Source organism: Gossypium arboreum, chromosome 12 (genome assembly GCF_025698485.1).
Source record: "Gossypium arboreum isolate Shixiya-1 chromosome 12, ASM2569848v2, whole genome shotgun sequence".
Classification (NCBI taxonomy): domain Eukaryota; kingdom Viridiplantae; phylum Streptophyta; class Magnoliopsida; order Malvales; family Malvaceae; genus Gossypium; species Gossypium arboreum.
The window spans coordinates 108,491,765-108,511,895 of NC_069081.1; the positions used below are offsets into that span (position 1 = coordinate 108,491,765).

General features: G+C 30.1%; 2 protein-coding genes across 2 annotated transcripts; one reads left to right on the forward strand and one right to left on the reverse strand.

The window, feature by feature from the left end:
* Positions 1–6,471: 6,471 nt before the first annotated feature.
* On the forward strand, positions 6,472–9,436 carry LOC108476549 (cyclic dof factor 3). Its single transcript, XM_017778779.2, has 2 exons — positions 6,472–6,898; positions 7,795–9,436. The coding sequence occupies exons 1-2, from the start codon at positions 6,671–6,673 to the stop codon at positions 9,079–9,081; spliced, it is 1,515 nt and encodes a 504-aa protein (XP_017634268.1). The 5' UTR covers positions 6,472–6,670; the 3' UTR covers positions 9,082–9,436.
* A 6,140-nt stretch (positions 9,437–15,576) lies between these two features.
* LOC108477068 (uncharacterized) lies at positions 15,577–19,911 on the reverse strand. Its single transcript, XM_017779498.2, has 4 exons — positions 19,452–19,911; positions 17,986–18,024; positions 15,921–16,005; positions 15,577–15,827 (listed from the first exon to the last, which is right to left on the reverse strand). Exons 1-4 carry the CDS (start codon positions 19,830–19,832, stop codon positions 15,745–15,747), a joined length of 588 nt encoding a protein of 195 aa, XP_017634987.1. The 5' UTR covers positions 19,833–19,911; the 3' UTR covers positions 15,577–15,744.
* Between the last annotated feature and the right edge of the window lie 220 nt (positions 19,912–20,131).

Consider the following 20,131-nt stretch of genomic DNA (forward strand, 5'->3'; position numbering starts at 1 on the left):
TCAGAATTTCGATGGATTTTCAGAGGTACACTTTTAGTGTACAATTTCGGGCCTGTCAATTCATATTCATGTGCGCACATTTCTATTTCAGAGAGCACACTTCCGCGAACCTCATCCTTACAGCGGGATTACCAGTCCAGACTAAATCCCTTGTAATATAAACTCATAGAGTATTGTCGGGATTACCAATCCAGGCTAAATCTCCTACAATGACAATTACTCTAATGAGCTTGGATCTGAATTACCAGTCCAGGCTAAATTTAGACCCTAATTCGGATTACCTATCCTGACTAAATCCATTTTACACATATTTTTCAGGAGGGCTATATCAGGATAGGATCACTGGTCCGGGCTAGATCCTTTTTACCGTCAATTCCTTTTCAGAGATCTATCAAATTTTCCTTTCATTCAACGGGGATTTCTTCCCCTTTTTTATCAAATATATCAATGTTTTATAAATTTTCATACAATGAACATTCAAATCATATTCACATCAATAACATACATTTCAAGCATTTAAGAATATAATTCAAGTTACAAAAACTTACCTCGATACTTGTTCGTATACAAAAAAATCTACTAATCCCGAACATTTTCCTTTCCTCGATCTAACTTCATATTTGAATTTTCTGGATTTGGTGCAAAAATTATGAAATACCAACTTAAAGAACCCCTCCTATGGCATTTTGGCTGATGAGAATGAAGAGAAATCACAAGAAATCTAGATATTTCCATATTAGTCCTAATTTTATTTAGATAATTATGCAATATTCCAATTTTGCCCTTAAATCATCCATTTTCTTGTTGATTTCATGCCCTTGCAATCCAGCCCAAATAAATTTTGGGTCTGCCTTTTAAGTCCTTTCTCATTAGACACTTAAGCTATTTAATCATCCCAGCCACTTTTACACATGTTCCAATTTAGTCCTTTTTATTTAATTGACTACCCAAACATTAAAATTTCCTAACGAAATTTTAATACCACATTACTAACATTTCATAAATATTTATAAAAATATTTTCGAATCAGTTTTACGAGATCGAGGTCTCAATATCTTGTTTTTACCCAATTTCTTCAATAATTTTTTTTTCTAACTAACCACTAAATCGGTAAAAATTTTCTATCGATATTTTCATACGATTTTCCTATTATATCAATATTCATGCAAAAATATTAAAATAAATTTCTCTTTAAATTGGATTTGTGGTTACGAAACCACTGTTCCGATAACCTTGAATTTAGGCCATTACAAAATCGATATATCAAATGGTTCCTAGTCCAACCAATTCGATTCCAAAATCATTGATTCAAAGCATTGTCTACTATGCAATTTTGATCAACATGTTTTCAATCATTAAGTGAAGGTTCCATTGTAATGCATCTTCATTTGTGCAATTAATTTTAATATTATCAAAATTTAAAATATTTTAAAAATAAGAAGAAATTATTGGAATATTTTCAAAATATTTATAATGTTCCAATAGTTACAAGTGAAATGTTATAATTATAAGAAATCTAAAAGCTATAACTAGTTAGAGTGGTGAATTATGTCACTTGATTATTAAAAATTGTGTCATTTTAATCAAGAGGTGTAACACCCATAACTCATACCCGTCACCGGACTAGGGTTACAGTGTATTATCATACAACTCAAAACATTTCATTATAGATAGCATTATGATTTATAATAAAAAAATTTAACATAGATTCTTGAATAATTAAGTTTACGATAAATTTTGCATATATAGACCTTAAATCGAGCCTATGATGCTCTAAAAATTATTTTAGAAACAATTAGGGACCAATTCGAAACCTCAAAGAATTCAAGGAGAAAACTGTAAATTTTCCAAAACTATAGTAGGTATCGATACCCAATCGATACGTATTTGAAAATCGATACCAAAGTTCAATTCTATTCTGTTGTAAACAATGGGTATCGATAATTATTTAATGGTATCGATATTTATGAAACAATATCGATACTCAAGTAAAAATTGATACCGTTTTGGCATTTTGTTTATTTTTTTTAAAGCTGTTCATTTGGTCAAGTATCGATACCAAATGCCATGGTATCGATAATTTTCTTAGAAATGGTAAAATTTCACCTTATCAATATTCAATTCGCATCAAACTCACCTGTTATAAAAGACATTAATAACATACATTCAAACACTTAATATCTAACCAATATGTCTCATTGACACCACAAGTTAATTACCAAATCATTAACATTCAAACTAAGTCCAACTTATTTCAACTCAAGCAATCAACAAATTATTACTTAGTTACTTCCATACCATTACATTTGACTACTCTTAGCACACATAAGTTAACACTTACCATTTGATACATGTAACCATCACTTGAACTTAGGTAGACACCATCAAAGCATGCATCAAAGTTTAAACTACAACCATGTATAAGTAAGTTATATACACAAACAAGCCATTAAAACATTACTACACACAACTTAAACTCCTATTACATGCTATATAAGCCAAGATGTTTATGAAGTCTACCAAAAAAGTTTCCGGATAATGTGATTTCTCGAGTTGACTTGATCTCTCAGTTCCACAAAACGTAGTTTACAAAGAAAACAAGTAAACTTACATAAAGCTTAGTAAGTTCATCAATAAAACGATATAACTTACCGAATTTAAAAAAAATAATTCAAATAATAGATTAATGAATAAAGTTTCAGTCACAAGATTAATAACAGTATTCCTGTCAATCACAATTCACAACAGGTAAGAAATACTCAAACGTTAAAACGAAGTAATAATCAATGCCCGATAAATGATACACGGATACAGGTACACGGTTAACCACTAGAGAATAAGCCAAACACTCATATGAGCTAATTCAACCGATAACGCGCCTCGGCACCAAGTGCCTAGCCTGTAGGTTAACGTCTGTCCCCGATAACACGCTAGAAAAACACTAAAATATAACATGATAGTCCACAACAAATGCAGGATTTCGGTATATTCAGTAAAAAAGAAGATATACAAAGTCATCATCACATCTCATATCAATTCCGTACCACACGCAAAATAACCTATTAGCATGCTAATCGTATTCTATCCTACGTTCATTGGCTCAGGAGATTTTAACGATATTCAATGCTATAATGATTTGTCATCCAAATCTCGTATGCATACATAACAGTAATATCCAAGTCACAGCAAATTAATTCATCAAAAAATGCAATTAAAAGTATTATATTTAAACTGAGCGAACTTACAAGACTAATCCACAATGACAACAAAGGTACATGGACTATTCCACTATTTTCTCTTTTCCGCGGCTCTCAATGTGTTCTTGATCTAGAATAATAATTTCATTCAATTAACTATATTAACAGCAAAATTAAATCATTTCATGCAATTAAGTCCTCTTTGACGTTTTACAAAATTACCCTCAACATTTCACTTTTATTCAATTTAGTCCCTAGGCCCTAAACATGCAAATTAACCAATTTTATTTTAAACCCACCTTGACTGAATCTCTTAGGGCCTCTCTACAACTCCTATTTGATGTTATTTCAAAATAAATCTTTGTAATTAATTACCTTTAACAATTTAGTCATTTAACGTTAAAATAATAAAAAAATTACTTGATAAAATAGTTCAATCTAACACCAAAGCTTAATAATCTTCAACAAACATTCAAGAAACAACTCAACTCTTCAATGACAAAAGTTATAGCGTTTGATAGTTTTACGAATTGGTCATCGGGTTAGCTAGATTAAGCTAATACGAGCTCAAAAACATAAAAATTACTAAAAACGAGCGAAATTTCACTTAACAAAAGGAGATTAAAGCTTGATGAAAGCTTTCCCAACCCTAAAAATGGCTATTCGGGTTTTTTTCCACTAAGAAGAAAAGAAAATGTTCATATTATCATTTAATTTTAACTTAAATTTTAACTATTTACTAAATTACCATTTTTATTACAACTTATAAAATTACCAAATCATATATATGTCCATAATATAAGTATATGGTTCAATTACCATCAAAGGAGTGTTTAATTGTACAATTGGTCCTTCAATTATTTTAAATTATTAGTTAATTAAACTTGATTTCAATTTAACCCTAAATTAATTAGGACTAAGCAAATAGCCCAAAAGCTAGTGGATCAATCATATTCACCATCGCTTGGATTTTTTTACTATGGTTTAATTCCTATTTTAGTCCCTTTACTATTTTAAATCTATAGTGATTAACTTTTACCTCTTTTATAATTTAATCATTTTACCTTAATTAAGCAACCAATCGTCAAGATTACTGGACCAAACTTTAAATTACCTATAATACGGCTCTGTAAATATTTAATAAAAATATTCACGAGCCTAATTTACAGAAACGAGGTCCTGATACCTCATTTTCTGAAACTACTTGACTTCCGAATCAACCACTCATACTAACCATTAATTCAATTAGTTAAAATTCATCAAATTAAAATTTAATATAACATTATTATTGACTCGTATAATTTAAATACTAATTATACGAACTTACTCGTCAGATTTGTGGTTCCGAAACCACTATTTCAGACACCACTAAAAAACGAGCTGTTACAAGAGGTGTGACAATTCGATTAAATACTTATTCAAATAGTCATGATTATTACCAAAAATTGTGACTATCCAAATAGACAACTATTAAGATGGTTATGTAGTTATGTCTTTATATGATCATTAGTGGAATTTCCTACAAATAGGATTAATATTTCACTTGGTATATATCACATAAAAAGAACTTCAAAAAAAAGTCTGATTTTGTTCATTAATCTTCTAGTTTTCATAAATTGTGTTATAAAAAATTACTGTAAGAGTTATTTAAAGAAATTAATATTTTGTTATACATTGTTCAGTAAATTATTTTTATCGGTAATGTTTATTCATTTTGTCACTCTGACTTTTATTTTTTTTTTATCACTTTAGCCCTCAAAAATTATCATATGCCTTGTATTTATAACGTTAAAATGCGATTTAAATTGCTATTTTTTTTGTACATTTGGAATTTAGTCCTATTTTTATTTCAAAGGATTTAGTCCCTCTGTTTTTCAAAATTTAAAATGCAAACCCAGTTATTAACATCGTTAAAGCTATTAAATTTAAGTTTGTTACAGCATTATCTTTTTGTTAATGGTTTTTAATTTATAAATGCCACACTAACGAATTTAATAGATGAATTTTAAGGTGACATTAATAATTTAACTTGAATTTTAAAATTTAAAAAGTAAAAATCTTAAATTCCATTAAAATAAAATTAGAATGACTAACTTTTAAATTTATGAAAAGCAAAAAGATTTGAAACATATTTTAACTTTTGTATTGATATTCTAAAATTTTATTATGTTGTATAAATTCTACATTGCAAATGATGCACGAAATATAAATTCAAATAATAAAAGTAGATATCAACTAGCTTGGATTAAAATTACTTTTTAAAAAAAAAAATAGTAGAGACTAAAAAGCAATGTAGGGAGTCATCCACGATTGGTTATAGACATTGTGAGTAGAAATTGAAAGTGTAATCATACATGATGGAATTAAAGCTATAAATTATCATTTGCACCATCTGGGTCAAGCTCATTTAATTTTTCCTCTATATTTGTAGTGAATATTTTTGGTAAAATAGAAAAGCAGTAAAATTATTATAAAGGTTGCTATATTAAAAGTCGATTATATTTTATCATCTTTATTTAAAAATGAACAATTTAGTTCTTGTATATTAGATAAAAAGTAAATTGGTTATTTCATTAAAAATTTTATTTATTTTCATAATTAAAAGCGGCATGATTGATAAAATAACTGACGATCTTGCATCTTGATGTTTAACAAAAGAATCAATTTACTTTTAAATTTAATATATAATGACTAATTTATCTATTTTGAATAGAAATAATAAAATGTAATCCGATTTATAATACAAAAACTTTTATAATATTTTTATAAAAAAAACTAAAGTCAGAAATGAAAGATAAGTAGAAGATATGGATGAAAATTTGGGAGCAAGGTTTTTATAATATTTCAAACGGATAAATTTGACTGCAAATACTTTTACGATAAAATTAAATTTGTGTATCTTCATGGAGAATGACCCTATTTCCTGTATTGGTCGAGAAAAGCATGTATGTTCCTTTCTACTTCTCTGGCAGATATCTCTTGCTTTTCTTTTTCCTTTTATAAATATATATATCTAAAATTAATAATAATAAAAGATAATTATAAATCTGACTTTAAAAATCTCACCTCCAAACAGTAGCTAAAAGTTATATAAGAAAAAGGAAAAAAATATTAGTAGTATAGCAGTAGCATCAAATCACAGGGAGACTTTTATCCAGGATTCAACCAATACCAGAAATCCACATCATAAAAGCAGCCAAACAGTCCCCCGGTTGCACAAACTCTCCATCCTACCCTACTACCGAATCAAAAGAAAAAGCCAAAGAAAAAGAAAATCTCAAGGCCACAAGAACTTGTGGCTGAGAATCAAACCATGGTGATGTCGTGGCATCCACTTCTCTTTTAAACCCATCCATTAACCCTCACACTTAACTTCATATCACTTCACACCAATTTACCAACCCCCCTCCCCCTAAAAAAAAAATCAATACCTACGAATTGTCTTAGCTGGTTCTTGTTTGGTTGTTGAGAAAATGCAAGAAAGTAAAGACCCTGGGATCAAGTTGTTTGGTAAGAAAATTCATTTACCTGCTGATGGAGAGATTTCAACTCTCTCTGTTGATGAATTCGACAAGGCTCAGTGTGGGAACAGAGTAGTAGATGATGAAGACTATGAAGAATTTGATGATGATGATGATTATGATGGTGGTGGTGGTGATGGTGGTGAAGAAGAAGATGAACAGAAAGACAAAACAGAGCAGGTTGGCCAATTCAATAAAACAATGTTTCTTTTTAATCTTCTTGGGGATTTTAAGGATTACCCATTTCTTGAAATGGTGAAAAATTAATGGGTCAATTTTACTTTTTCTTCAATTTTCCATTTTTGGATCCTACTTCTTTTGCTAGAACTAGCTTTTTCTTTTTCTTGCTAATCTTTTGGATTCTACCCCCCCCCCAAAAAAAAAAAAAAAAACTATTGAATTACCATACAATTCTTTTAAAATATGAAATTGAAAAATATTTATTTAGCTTCCAAATTGTGTGTGTGTGTGTGTGTGTTTTTTTTTTTTTTTACTTATCTGGGCTTTGATTATTTAGAGTAGAAAATACTTAGTTCTAAAAAATCAGAAATTTTTTTTTGGGGTGATTATTATACAAGAAATTTGAAGTCCTCGTTCTGCCAAATGTCTATTTTTTTTTTTACTTCTTTATTGGATTTAGCCAATCAATATTTTTTAGATTCCACATCCCATAGATCCTTTTAACTGGGAAAGTCTTTCCTTCTTGGTTTTTCAATATATCTGTTCGATTCCTTCTTATTTGCAGTATTAAAATCTTTGTTAGCTTTGTTTTTGTCGAATATCTCGATAAGTTTTAGCCTATTAACTGAATTCCCAAAATTTTCAAGAAATTTCATGGAATATCTTATTGTTATTATGTTTATGCCCCCTTGATTATATCAATAAAACTTTAAACAATTTTCATATAAAACAATATAAAAAGGAGGGGGGATGTTCTTTAGGACCCTTATCATATTTATACTTGTTTGTTTCTCGAGAAAATTTTCTTGATTCTGGCTGAGAACTGAGATAGGATCATGTAGAAAATTTTTTGGTCTACTTAAAGTTTCTTATTAGGGAAGCATATTAAATTTCAGGATTCTTTAGCAGAACAGATTGCTGATACTGGACAAGAAGATGACAACATCCAGCCGTCAAATAGAGAGGAATCAACTAATCCAGAGACTTCGCCGGAGCCTAATGTAAACCCGAAAACTCCATCTATTGACGAAGAAACCGGAAAATCGAAGACCGGAAAGACTGATAAAGAACAAAGTGATGGTAGCAAATCACAGGAGAAAACACTTAAAAAGCCAGATCAAATACTTCCATGCCCCCGCTGCAATAGCATGGATACAAAGTTTTGCTACTACAATAATTACAACATCAATCAACCTCGTCATTTCTGCAAAGCCTGTCAAAGATACTGGACTGCAGGTGGTACGATGAGAAACGTACCGGTAGGAGCTGGTCGTCGTAAGAATAAGAACTCTGCCTCGCATTACCGACACATCTCCATTTCGGAGGCTCTTCAAGCAGCTCGAATCGATGCTCCTAATGCAGCACATCACCCTGCCTTGAAAAGCAATGGAAGGGTCCTTAGCTTTGGCCTAGATGCACCCATTTGCGATTCCATGGCCTCTGTCTTAAACCTTGGGGAGAAAAAGGTTTTGAATGGTGCCCGAAATGGATTTCATGGTCTTGAAGAACAAAGAGTATCAGTTCCAAACAGAAGGGAAAACGGTGATGATTGCTCGAGTGGATCTTCTATCACGGTTTCAAACTCAATGGAGGAAGGTGGTAGAAGTTGCATTCAGGAAAATAGGATGGGCAACATTAATGGCTTCCCTTCACCAATTCCTTGTTTACCTGGTGTTCCTTGGCCTTACCCATGGAATTCCACGGTGCCTCCACCGGCATTTTGCCCATCCGGATTTCCCATGTCATTCTATCCTGCTGCAGCCTATTGGAACTGTGGGATTCCCGGCACTTGGAACGTGCCTTGGTTGTCTCCTCAGTCATCATCCACTTCTTCAAACCACAAGGCTCCAACTTCAGGTCCAAATTCGCCGACGTTGGGCAAACATTCTAGGGAAGGGGACATGGCCAAACTAGATGATTCAGAGAAACAAAAGGCAACTAAACAGAAGAACGGATGCGTTCTGGTTCCGAAAACTTTAAGGATCGATGATCCGAGTGAAGCTGCAAAAAGTTCCATATGGGCGACACTAGGGATTAAGAACGAATCACTTAGTGGGGGAGGGCTTTTCAAGGCTTTCCATCCAAAGAGTGATGAAAAGAATCATGTAGCTGAAGCATCACCAGTATTGAGAGCAAACCCTGCAGCCTTGTCTAGATCCCTCAACTTCCATGAGAGTTCTTGAAAGCTAGGTTCTTGATATATAGGCCATAAATACTTGTGAAACACTTACCGGGATCGTCTCATTCGGGAGCTAGACAGCTGCTGCCCAGGACAAAGACCGGAGGCGGGCATGGGAAAGGGAAGGAAAAAGGAGGGTTTAGTCCAATTTTCCCCCTCTAGGATGATGAGAAAAGCTCAGGGAAAACTGATTTCTCTTGTTGTAACAGTACAATAAACAGTAAAGATACGGGTTTAGATTTTTTACTTAGCGCTTGCTCAGTTTGTATTCATGTATATATCTCTATATATGTAAAATACCATGACAGTATTGGAGAACTATATCTTTATATGTATTGAACTAAATTTTCATACTGAAACTCAAGAGTGGAAGTCTTTTTCCTCATTATCCATACTGCTTTTTATACTTCACTCTTCTCGCCTTGGACACTTGCATTTTCTCTAAGCCAAAAGTTGAATATACCCGTATCAGATGAAATTCATTTAAGTGAAGGAACAAAAAGCAACCATGTGAGAAACAGTAGTATTGTGAAGCAAAAGATGGAATTTCATTCCAAGGACCACCTTTATGTTGAAGATAAGCTTGAATATTTTATTCGAAAACAAGCCAAGTGACTTACCTTTTCACTGGCCAATGGAATCCAAACAACTTGCACAGAAAAGGCAAATACCTGCTGAGCTGAAGTTCCCTCATATAAAATTATTATTATGCTGCATTTCCTTTTTTCTTTTTCAAAATCCACTTTTTATAATAGAAAGTAAAACCAACCTCAAAATCTTTACGTATGAATCTATAAGTTTTGCAGAATGCAGTGTGCCACTTTTAGTTGAAGATTTAAGAACCCTAATTTTTACAAAATGAATAATGCCCTATAGTTATAAAAGTAAGAAGAAAGCAGACAGATAGATTACTTAAAAGGTGACAACAAAGTGGGGTGGATGGGGCTAATAGATATTTAGAAGGAAAGCAGGAAACAGAAGCCACATGATGAGTTGAGTTATGAAACACTATTCCATGATATCCTTTTGTCTTTTCTTCCTACTTTTGCTTGCCTTTTTTACTTTTTCTAGGAAAGCTATCGCCCGTTGCTTTTCATCCATATGTCATTTTTAAGTTTCTGTTCAATAATTCTTTTTTTTTATCAATTTATAAATATAATTGTAGTTTTGAATTGAGAACCAACATTTACCCTGCGCTACATATATATTTTATTGCCATCATAATGTATTTTTAAAATTTTATTAAATCAAATATTATAAATTAATCCTTAATCAAATTAAAGACTAATATTGGAAAAATAACCAATTTTAAATACAATTAAAATATCAATTACAATCAATGAAAATTAATATAATTAATAATATATATTTCTATCAATATAAAAATTAAAAGCTTATTGGTATTGTAAGCTCTTAAACTTTTTCAAAAATAAATCAATTAACTTCATTCGCACCCAATAAAACCTTTTAACTAACAACACTAAAGTGGCACTAAATGTAAAATTCTAAAATATATATATATATATATATATATATATATATATATATATATTAAAATAAGTACACAATGTATATGAACATTAAAATTATATTTATTTTAAAATAAATCAAAAATGATCATGAACAATTTATATCATAAAATCACGATCGGTTTTTTTTTGTTATATTTTTGCCTCTCATTTTTCAATTTGTGCAAGTTATATTACTCAAATAATTTAATCAAAATGAAAAATAAATTTTTAATAAATTATTTTTATAAATTTTAATGGTTTTAATAAATTTATTTTTATATTTTTAAAAATTTATGGCTTTAATTAATTTCTATATTTTATCAATTTTAATCATATTTTATATTTTTATATTTTTATATTTTAAAATGAATCTAGACAAATAAGCGTCCAAATTCATTGTGCACTTACTTTAAAAATAATTTTATTTGAATGATAAAATCATTATTGAAATTTAAATTAAACATTCAAATTGATTCTACCTATATAATTTATTTATCAAAAGAAGTTATTCATTAATTTATTTTTTGAGATAAATAATAAATTTATACATGAACTTTATTTTAGTGTACAAATTGATAAATAAATCTTGATCTAGTATAATTGTACACATGAAACTTGAATTGTGGTTCATATGTATACATAAAATTTTGATTTTGATTAAATCGTATAAATTTTAAAGAAATGAATATATACATTATCAGCGTAAAATTGTGCTAATTTGACAATGTTGTTAGTGATTTATGAAAATTCATTCAAATCAAAATTTCATGCATAAATTCTCACAAAATCAAAATTAATATACGACATTGCATATTAAATCAAAATTCATGTATACTTTTTAATATTTATCTTATTCTTTCTTTCAAAACTCAGTTGATTATATATAATTTTTTATTAATTTACATGTATACACTACTTTATTTGTGATATGATAACATGTATCCTATACCATAAAGAAAAAATATAGTAGAAGTAAGGTTAATTAGGTGAGTCATAGGGTTTTTAATGTGTAGAGACAAAAATTAAATTTTATTTGTATAAACTTAAAATTAACAACATCTGAAAATTAAATAAAAATTTAAAGAATTTAGGTTAAGGACTTAAAATTTTGTTTACAATGAACCAAACCTCCATAATAACCTCTCCACCACTATTGGTAGTGATCCTAAGCTACAGTGGGATCATAAATATTTAAGTGAATGCACATGAGATGTTTCTCTACTCATTCTTTTTATTATAAAATAAATTAAAATATATTAAAAATAATTAAATAATGTTAAATTTAAATTCAACTAACATTTTATATTAAAAATTTCATCATTATTTGTTTTTAAATTATTATAAAAAATCAATGAAATTAATTAATTGTTTAAGCTATTAGAAAATATTAAATATATAAATAAATTATTTTTAAAAATTAAATAAATTATGAATTAATATTTGATGCATTGTTGGTGTATAGGTCTCATGCACCATAGATTAATAATAAAATGACACATTATCATTGGTTTAAAATAAAAAACAACTGAAGCGCCTTGTTATTTTATTTATTAGTAGTTCAAGGTATTATATAAAAAGTGTAGATATGATGAGAATCTATAATAAAATTATTTTAAGAAAAATGAGATTATAAGAAACGACTTAATTCTTCTCTTAAAATAAAATAAAAAATGGAAAAAAAAGAAAAAAGAAGAAGAATAACATTAAAGTTGAGCTAAATAGAGGGTTTATGAAGACCATCATTTCAAACCCTTAATTAGTATAAGTAAAGCGTGTGTCTTAACCATGCACATTATCCTAATTTCTGAATTATTGGCATGTGTAATATTAATGATTTCCACTTCTTAAAGGTAAGCCAATGTTAATCTTGCATTCATGCTTTTTGGCACTCAATTGCTTTAAGGTTGACTTTAAATTCAAAAGTAAAACATAAAATAATTGGCCCTCAGAGTCAACCTCCCACTACAACTTATCTCTTACTCTTAGTGACTTTTATTATTGTTTAAACTTTTAAGTGGAGATATGCACTCCTAAGCTTTGTTGAGATTCTTTCTTCTTTTTTCTTTTTTGCTAAAATAGTTTGTTTCTAGGGATTTTCATTATTATTTCAACTTGCTTTTAACTCAAAAAGTACAGGCAGAGTTTTATGCCTAAATCACATAACTTTATAATTAATTTTAAAACAACTTTAAAGATAATATTATTGAAAAAAACATAATATGAATTATAAAATAGATGATAAAAATAAAAACATTTTATTAAAAAATAAAATAAACCCATTCTAGTTGTTGTTGTTGTGTTTTTTTTTAAAAATAAATCTCATTATATTTACTTAAATTCGTTTTTTAAATATCGAAACATTTTAACATTTAAACAAATAAACCCATCATGTCTCATGCTAAAAGACCCAACATCTTAAACATAGAAGAAATAAATAAAGCCCTTAATTTGGAGTTGAACTTGAAAAGATGGATGATTCGTCCAACTAAAAACCAAAATGTAGCACACTTTGATTCCATCAAGTCAAAAAAGCTAACCCCCTTTTTTTTTAGGTTTGAATAAGGTAATTTTCCAAATGAAATTTTAATCCACTTCTTTTCAACCAAGAAATGCAAAATCATGTTCTCCATAACCATGACTTTTATGGGACACGTGTATGTCACTCTATTGATGTTCCTGACCCAGAATTATTAATATTTTAAACTCTAATAAATATTAATCAAAAAAAAAAAATTGTTGAAGAAGGTATACATACATGTCAACCTATCCTTTTCAAAACTAAAAAAAGACCCTATATTTTTGTATCACTTTGTTTAAAATATTATATATTTATAGAGTTATGTTGGTAAAACTATATGATATTGTTAAATTTAAGTTTTGAGAGATGGGCATGTTTGAAGGTAATCATGTTACTTGCTCCACCCTCCAAGTTTGAGCCCTGCTTTTGAATTGTGTATATTAGTTAGATCCATGAAAACCAAAAGTAGATCCCACATTCTGAAAATTTTATTATAATATAATATATGAATGTATATCAAAATTAATATTTTTAAAATTAATTTTATTATAGATTTCTATTATATATATTATTTTGATACAATATTTAAAATTACTTATAATCCCTCTTCAAGTCTTAAATAGGATAATACATATCAATGACACTTGAACCCACGATCTCTTATATTAGTAATAATACCAATGTCAATCAAATTAAAACTCAGTGAGTTAAAAATAATATTTTTAAAACAATTATGATAAGATAAAATACACAAATAAATAAATCTAACTTTAAGCATAAAGCTTTAAAAATCATATTTGTGAAAAACTGCACACACATATTTGGTGGCAATCTCAGTTGTTTAGCAATTCCAAACGGCGGCAGTCAAGTTCACAAGCACCTAATAAATAGATTTTTTTAAAAAAAATTTAAAATAAGCTACATGGATTTTAATCCAATTATTGATAAGTTTTTTTTGTTACTTAATTATTTAATTTTGTTTTTTTCAGTCATCAACGGTTAAATAACTAATTAAATGATGTGGTAGCTTTTAAAATCAACATAATAGTAATTTTAACCTTCAACATTTATATATTATGTTAATTTAGTTTTGGTTCTAAAAAATTAACCATTAATGTTTACATATTGTGCAATATGATTTTTTTACAATTTTATTTTTCTTCGTGGCATGAAGAGTTAATTTAAAAAGAAATAAGAATAGATGAAAATTATTATCATAGATTTTTGGTTGAAACAGTCACAAAAAAAAGCAAAATTAAAAAAAAACACAATGTGTAAATTTTGCAACTTTAATTTTTAAAATTAACACTAAATTGGCACAATGTATAAATATTGTTGGTTAAATATGTTGTTATGTCGATTTTAAAAGCTGTTATATCATCTTTCCTTCAATCATTTTACAAATGATGATAAAAAAAAGATAAAATCAAATAATTAAACAACCATTTTGTAACTTTTTATAATTGAGTAACAATAAAAAAAACTTACGGACAACTACTTATATGGCTTACCCAAGCTAAAAAAGCACCTTAAAACATATGATGACAGTTCTAAAAGGAAAAACTAAATTGGAGGTTGAAGCGGCAGATCTATCGGTTGATCTAATAATCTTATATTTAACTTATGTAGTACGATCTAAAGAAAAAAAAACTACTAAAACAATATACTTGGTAGCCACGGTAGAAATAAACTCTTTTCCTTTTTCACTTTCTTCCATTTCTCTTCTTTGTTTGAATTATTATATATTTATTATTTAATAATTTAAAATAAAAATTAATTCGTAAATATATTGTTTTAGTATTAATTAAATAATTTAATTTTTATACACCCCGGTGTAAGCAAGGTATTATACTAGTAAACATAAAATTAGGAGGCTAATGTTTCAATCCTCATCGCTTTATGTATAAACAAATTTATCCATTTTTATGTACAATTCCGAATGGGGTTTATAGAAAGATCTATAATAGTAAGATCCTATGAGATTCATTCCAAATTTATGGTTGAAATTAAAAGATGAAAAATCAATATCAAGTCACCGTTGATCATGCTACATAATATTTTCTTTGAGAAATATGTGTTTACCTTTCAACCAATTCAATAAACTTCAACACTAAATAAGGGGAGAGAAACTAGTTGCGATCATGTTCTCTCTTTTTGTAATCGGTTGAACAGGTTAAAGATTACTAGCACAGTTCCTAAGTTTTTTTTTATATGACTTCATCCAACAGCTTCAAACTCCTTTCTATTTTTTAACCACAGCTGCAGATTTAAAATGAATCTCATTATAATAAGATCCCACCTTAGATGCCATCATGATTCTGGATGGGGGACACCACATAACATCTTCTTGCATGTCATGCTTTTACATGGCAAAATTGAAAACTTCAACATACAAATTTGAAGGAGGGGACTTAAGTCCATGTCAAGAAAGGGTTGGTCAAGAACTGATACGGAGGAAGCCAGAAAAGAGTTTGGTATTATGGGTGAAGCTTACCCTTCAAAATACTCTGATTAGAGTTATATTATTACATAATACTATGAAAATTTTCTTTACCTTAATCATCATTCCAATACTACAACTATATAAATATTATCCTTGAATAAACAATATGACAAGTTCCTATGGCAGATATTAATATTATTGAATTCTGCACCCACCTGAATCCTCCGCATGATGAACATTGCCATATGCTGAAAGTTCAATTAGATCCATGTCCCGACCTAAAAGTTCAATCGCACAATTGAAAGTCAAGGATTACCAAATCTGGTTGTCATCTTCTCAGAAGAAAAAAGATCATACAAAATTAGCAGTACCTGAAACCCGACAATAAGAACTTTTCTGAATAAGATCAGCTCTAGACAACTCAGTCCGATTTCCCTTTGATCGATTAACAGTTGCCTAATGTTATCAAAACGAAATTCCAAACATCAGATTCCTGATTCTTCAGGTAAATTACAACTATGGAGTAATAGTTAGTCGAGAAAAGAAAAACATTCCAAGTGATTCAAAATTGTTTAACAACTCAATGGACCTAATACAGTTGCAAAAGATTAAGCACTCAAATATGGGCTGGCATGTTTCGAATATAGACCAATATCTTCTAAAACCTATGTTTGGATGAGGAAAAAACTCGTTCTATTGAACTCTACTCGAAGAGTTAGTCCCCACGTTGAATTGCTATCATAGGCAGACCCATCTATAAGAATATACAGGCTAAGTTTTATTTGTATCCTTATTTCTAAATAGTTTTATTCTACAGAAAGATTGACTGCATTAATAGAAAGAGTTTGTTACCACTTATAGATACAGAAAATATTCACACTAAATACTGGATCACTTTGTTCTATTATGGTAAAAAGAAAGTCCCACTAAAATCCTTCAACACATTGGGAGGTAATTCTCTCTCATTCCTGATCCATGTACTTCACAAGGTTTGAACCTAAGATCTCTATACTGGAAATCAGTTTAACTCTCTGTCATCCTCTAACCCATGAACTTCCCAGGGTCTAAACCTAATATCTCTAAATTGGAAATCGATTTAACTCAGTCATACTCTAACCCATGAACTTCCCAGGGTCTGAACCTAATATCTCTAAATTGGAAATCGATTTAACTCTGTCATTCTCTAAATTATGTACTTCCAGGGTTTGAACCTAAGATTTCTAAAAGTCACATCAAAGACATCAATTCTAACCAAGGAAAAGATTGACCAGAGCAAGCAGCTCTCTAATGATTGCATTTTCCATACAAGGCAAGCTTTTTCCACCTAATTAGAAAGAATAATGACGCACTTTTTCGTCTTATTGTACTTTCACATACAACTTTTAGTTTGTTCATTACTTGCTAAAAGAAAATCTACCTTAGGTGGATGATATTTGACTCAATTTTAGTAGTAGGTATACAGTTATGAGATTTTCAGCAATGAAGATTCTTGAGAAAACCAATAAATTGTGAATGAGAAGTGGACAAATGATTGCCTGGTATTTGTATGTTAAGATAGATATATGCATCATAAATAACAATGGAAATAATAATAATCATCCAATCCTTCATTATTTGAAAGCTCATCAAGGCCATCTCAATCTTTATAAAATTCTTAGTTAACCAAACACTAATAAAAATATTATAAGGAATATTCTTTGGCCCCCCACTAACTTAAACTTTTGGTTTCACCACTGAGTCACTGACTGGTATCAGGCCTGAAAAAGGCAATTTCAACTGTGCTATGGCTACTCATAACATGCAAACTTGATTAAAATAGTTTCCAGGGGAAAGATTATATTCAAAAACGTTATTTTGCATATTCATTTCAGAATACCAAAGACTGATAAGGATTCTTCAATTCAATGCATTTAATTAAAAAGTTCCATTGCCATGCTTTTTTATTTTTTGGTTCTAACCATTACTATGCTTAATACTTGGTTAAAGTTATCTTGTACTTGGTTCTTTTCATTTTCCATCCTTTTTCTTATGGTACCATGGTAAGGCAAATCAAGGCAAGCCAATAGAAGTTTAACGAGAGGAAGATGGGTAGCCCAGAGATGATTCTTGGGCCTCAAATTGCAACATTCCTGTGATTCAAGTCGACGAAGTGTATTCAAGACTCAATAGGCAAGTAGCTGCCAATCCAATTAAACCAGAGTGCAAGCGTATAGTAATTACCTGTCTGAATGAATGAAAAGATCAACTACATTTTGTAGACTGATATCAGCTGTACCTATGACTATCAGTCTCTTCCATACTTTATAGCATTGCAAAAATAAATAAAAATTCTATTTTGGCAGGTTAAAAATATTTTTAGACCAGAAGCATGTTACGAAATTTAGAAAAAACAGAAAGAAGGAAGTTGAAGATGCTATAGGAGGGAAATTCTCATACCTGTAAAACCTGACAGTTTTCTAAAGTGCTTTTTCCTCCCTGAAATTCATGAAAAGAAATCAAATCAGGAGCCAGACTCGGTAGATCCAGAACAGAGATACATGGAGTTCATGCATATAACAATACTGCACAAGAAATTCAAGAGAGAGAGAAAGTTCAGGGACAGTCTTTGAGAGATTTAATAACGAAGAGAGTATGATTAGAAAGAGAAAACAACTTTTTGTTAAGTACGTGGTAATTGAATATCTGAGTAAATAATTACAAATGAAGGTCATTGAACAAAAGCAAGCTATATGTAAGGAACAATGAAAGCTGAAAAAAATAAAAACACAGTTTGGTGGATTCTCTAGTGAATAGTGACACACTACAGCAGCGCAGCATTGACTTTAACATATTCAGGATTAACCACGACTTTGTCTATATTAGCTAGACGACGTCCTGTGAATACATGATGCTTTCACCCTCAGCAAATATTAAACCTTTTGAGATTATGACCTAACACCGTGAGATTAGCCTCAAGGTCCTCCATTGCAACTTATATCATCTTGTATGTGAAAAATATGTTGAACATTAATCGAACAAAATAGTCCAGCTTAAAAGGGAACATTTCACAAGCTGCCTCAAGACACATCAACTACCATGGCTTCTACAACCTTGTCGCCAATTTCTGATCTTCAAGTATTTTTTTCCCTTTAGAAATTTTTAATACTGCTAATCATCATGCCTGATTTTAATCATCATGCCTGATTCTTTCTACCAAATGATTCTCACCCAAAAGAGACTAGCATTTCAAGCTTTTCTTCATTAAGAGTGATTCAGAATAAAATATTCAGCTCGAAAGAAATTTTTCTATAGTTCTATGAAATCATTCCATTAAAAAATGGCTAAGTCATGACCAGTGCCGAACTAGAATTATTCCTTCACTCAGGGATCCGATCAGTTTTGGTCCTTGTGGATTCAAAGTCTTAACATCATAGTCTGCGGAATATAGTTATGGAATTCTTTGCAACTGAGTAATCACATTCACAAATGCCATTCTAATATAACAAATTTAGCAGAGGTATATTTTCACATATAAAATGGAGCAATAAATCAAACAGCAATCTTGTTTCCTCTCTTTTTTTGCTAATATCTGCTTCTGATCATAGAGGAATTACAGAATTCTTACAACAAAAATACTCACAAAACATAAAATTAGGAATTACATAATGAACCCAGAACAAATCTACAACACTCAAACCAAGCCAAACCCTCTTCAGAAAACATCTCTATTAAAAGATACAACAAAATATTCAAACTTGGATTTCAAATTTTCATGTTTTTGTTCAATTTTATAATAGTATTGAATGCATAATTAAATGAATTTCAATCCACAATTGATAGAAAAATAAATAAATCCAAATATTCAAATTCATCTTAACAAATATAGCAAATGTTAGAATTAAGGGGGAAAAGAGAAAAACTACCTTGGAGTAAGGGATGATATGGTCGTAGTCATGGCACAAGCATCCGGGACAACCGACGAGCTTCCTGAAAACAATGTTACCAACAGCGTCGCGGCGCCAGCGATCTGGGTCTCGTCCCTTGACCTTCTCGGCCTTTTCCCAGCATTGTTGCTTGACGCTGTAAGGAAAGCTCCGGGGATTAGAGTTTGAATCTTGTGAAATTTGGAGACCTTCAAAGAGACTGGTAACTGCGGAGCTCTGTTCTTGCTCAGTCACGGACAGTTCACCGTCGACCAAAGAGGCTGAGGCCGGCGTAAGCTTTGATGAGCGTGAACGACGTGGAGAGGATGGCCGAGACTTTGATTGTCTCTTGGTTTTGGAATCTTTGCCATCTATTATCATTTTTTCTCTTTTTGGTTGGTGTTGCCTTGCCTTCGTTTGGGAGGGAACATTATTTAACTTCTACCAATCCGGATAATACTGTGTATAAATCATTCGGATAAACTCAACTAGGGGTGTTCGAGTCGGGTGAGAGTCGGGTCGGATGATTATGATATTAATAAATTTGATATTTATCTAAATTGATCTAGTTCAAAATATGAGGTTAAAATTTTGTTTAAAACTATTTATATTTGTAACAAATTAATTCAAGTCCATTTTAGGCTCGTTTATATTATTATTTAATTTTTTTAAAATATTTA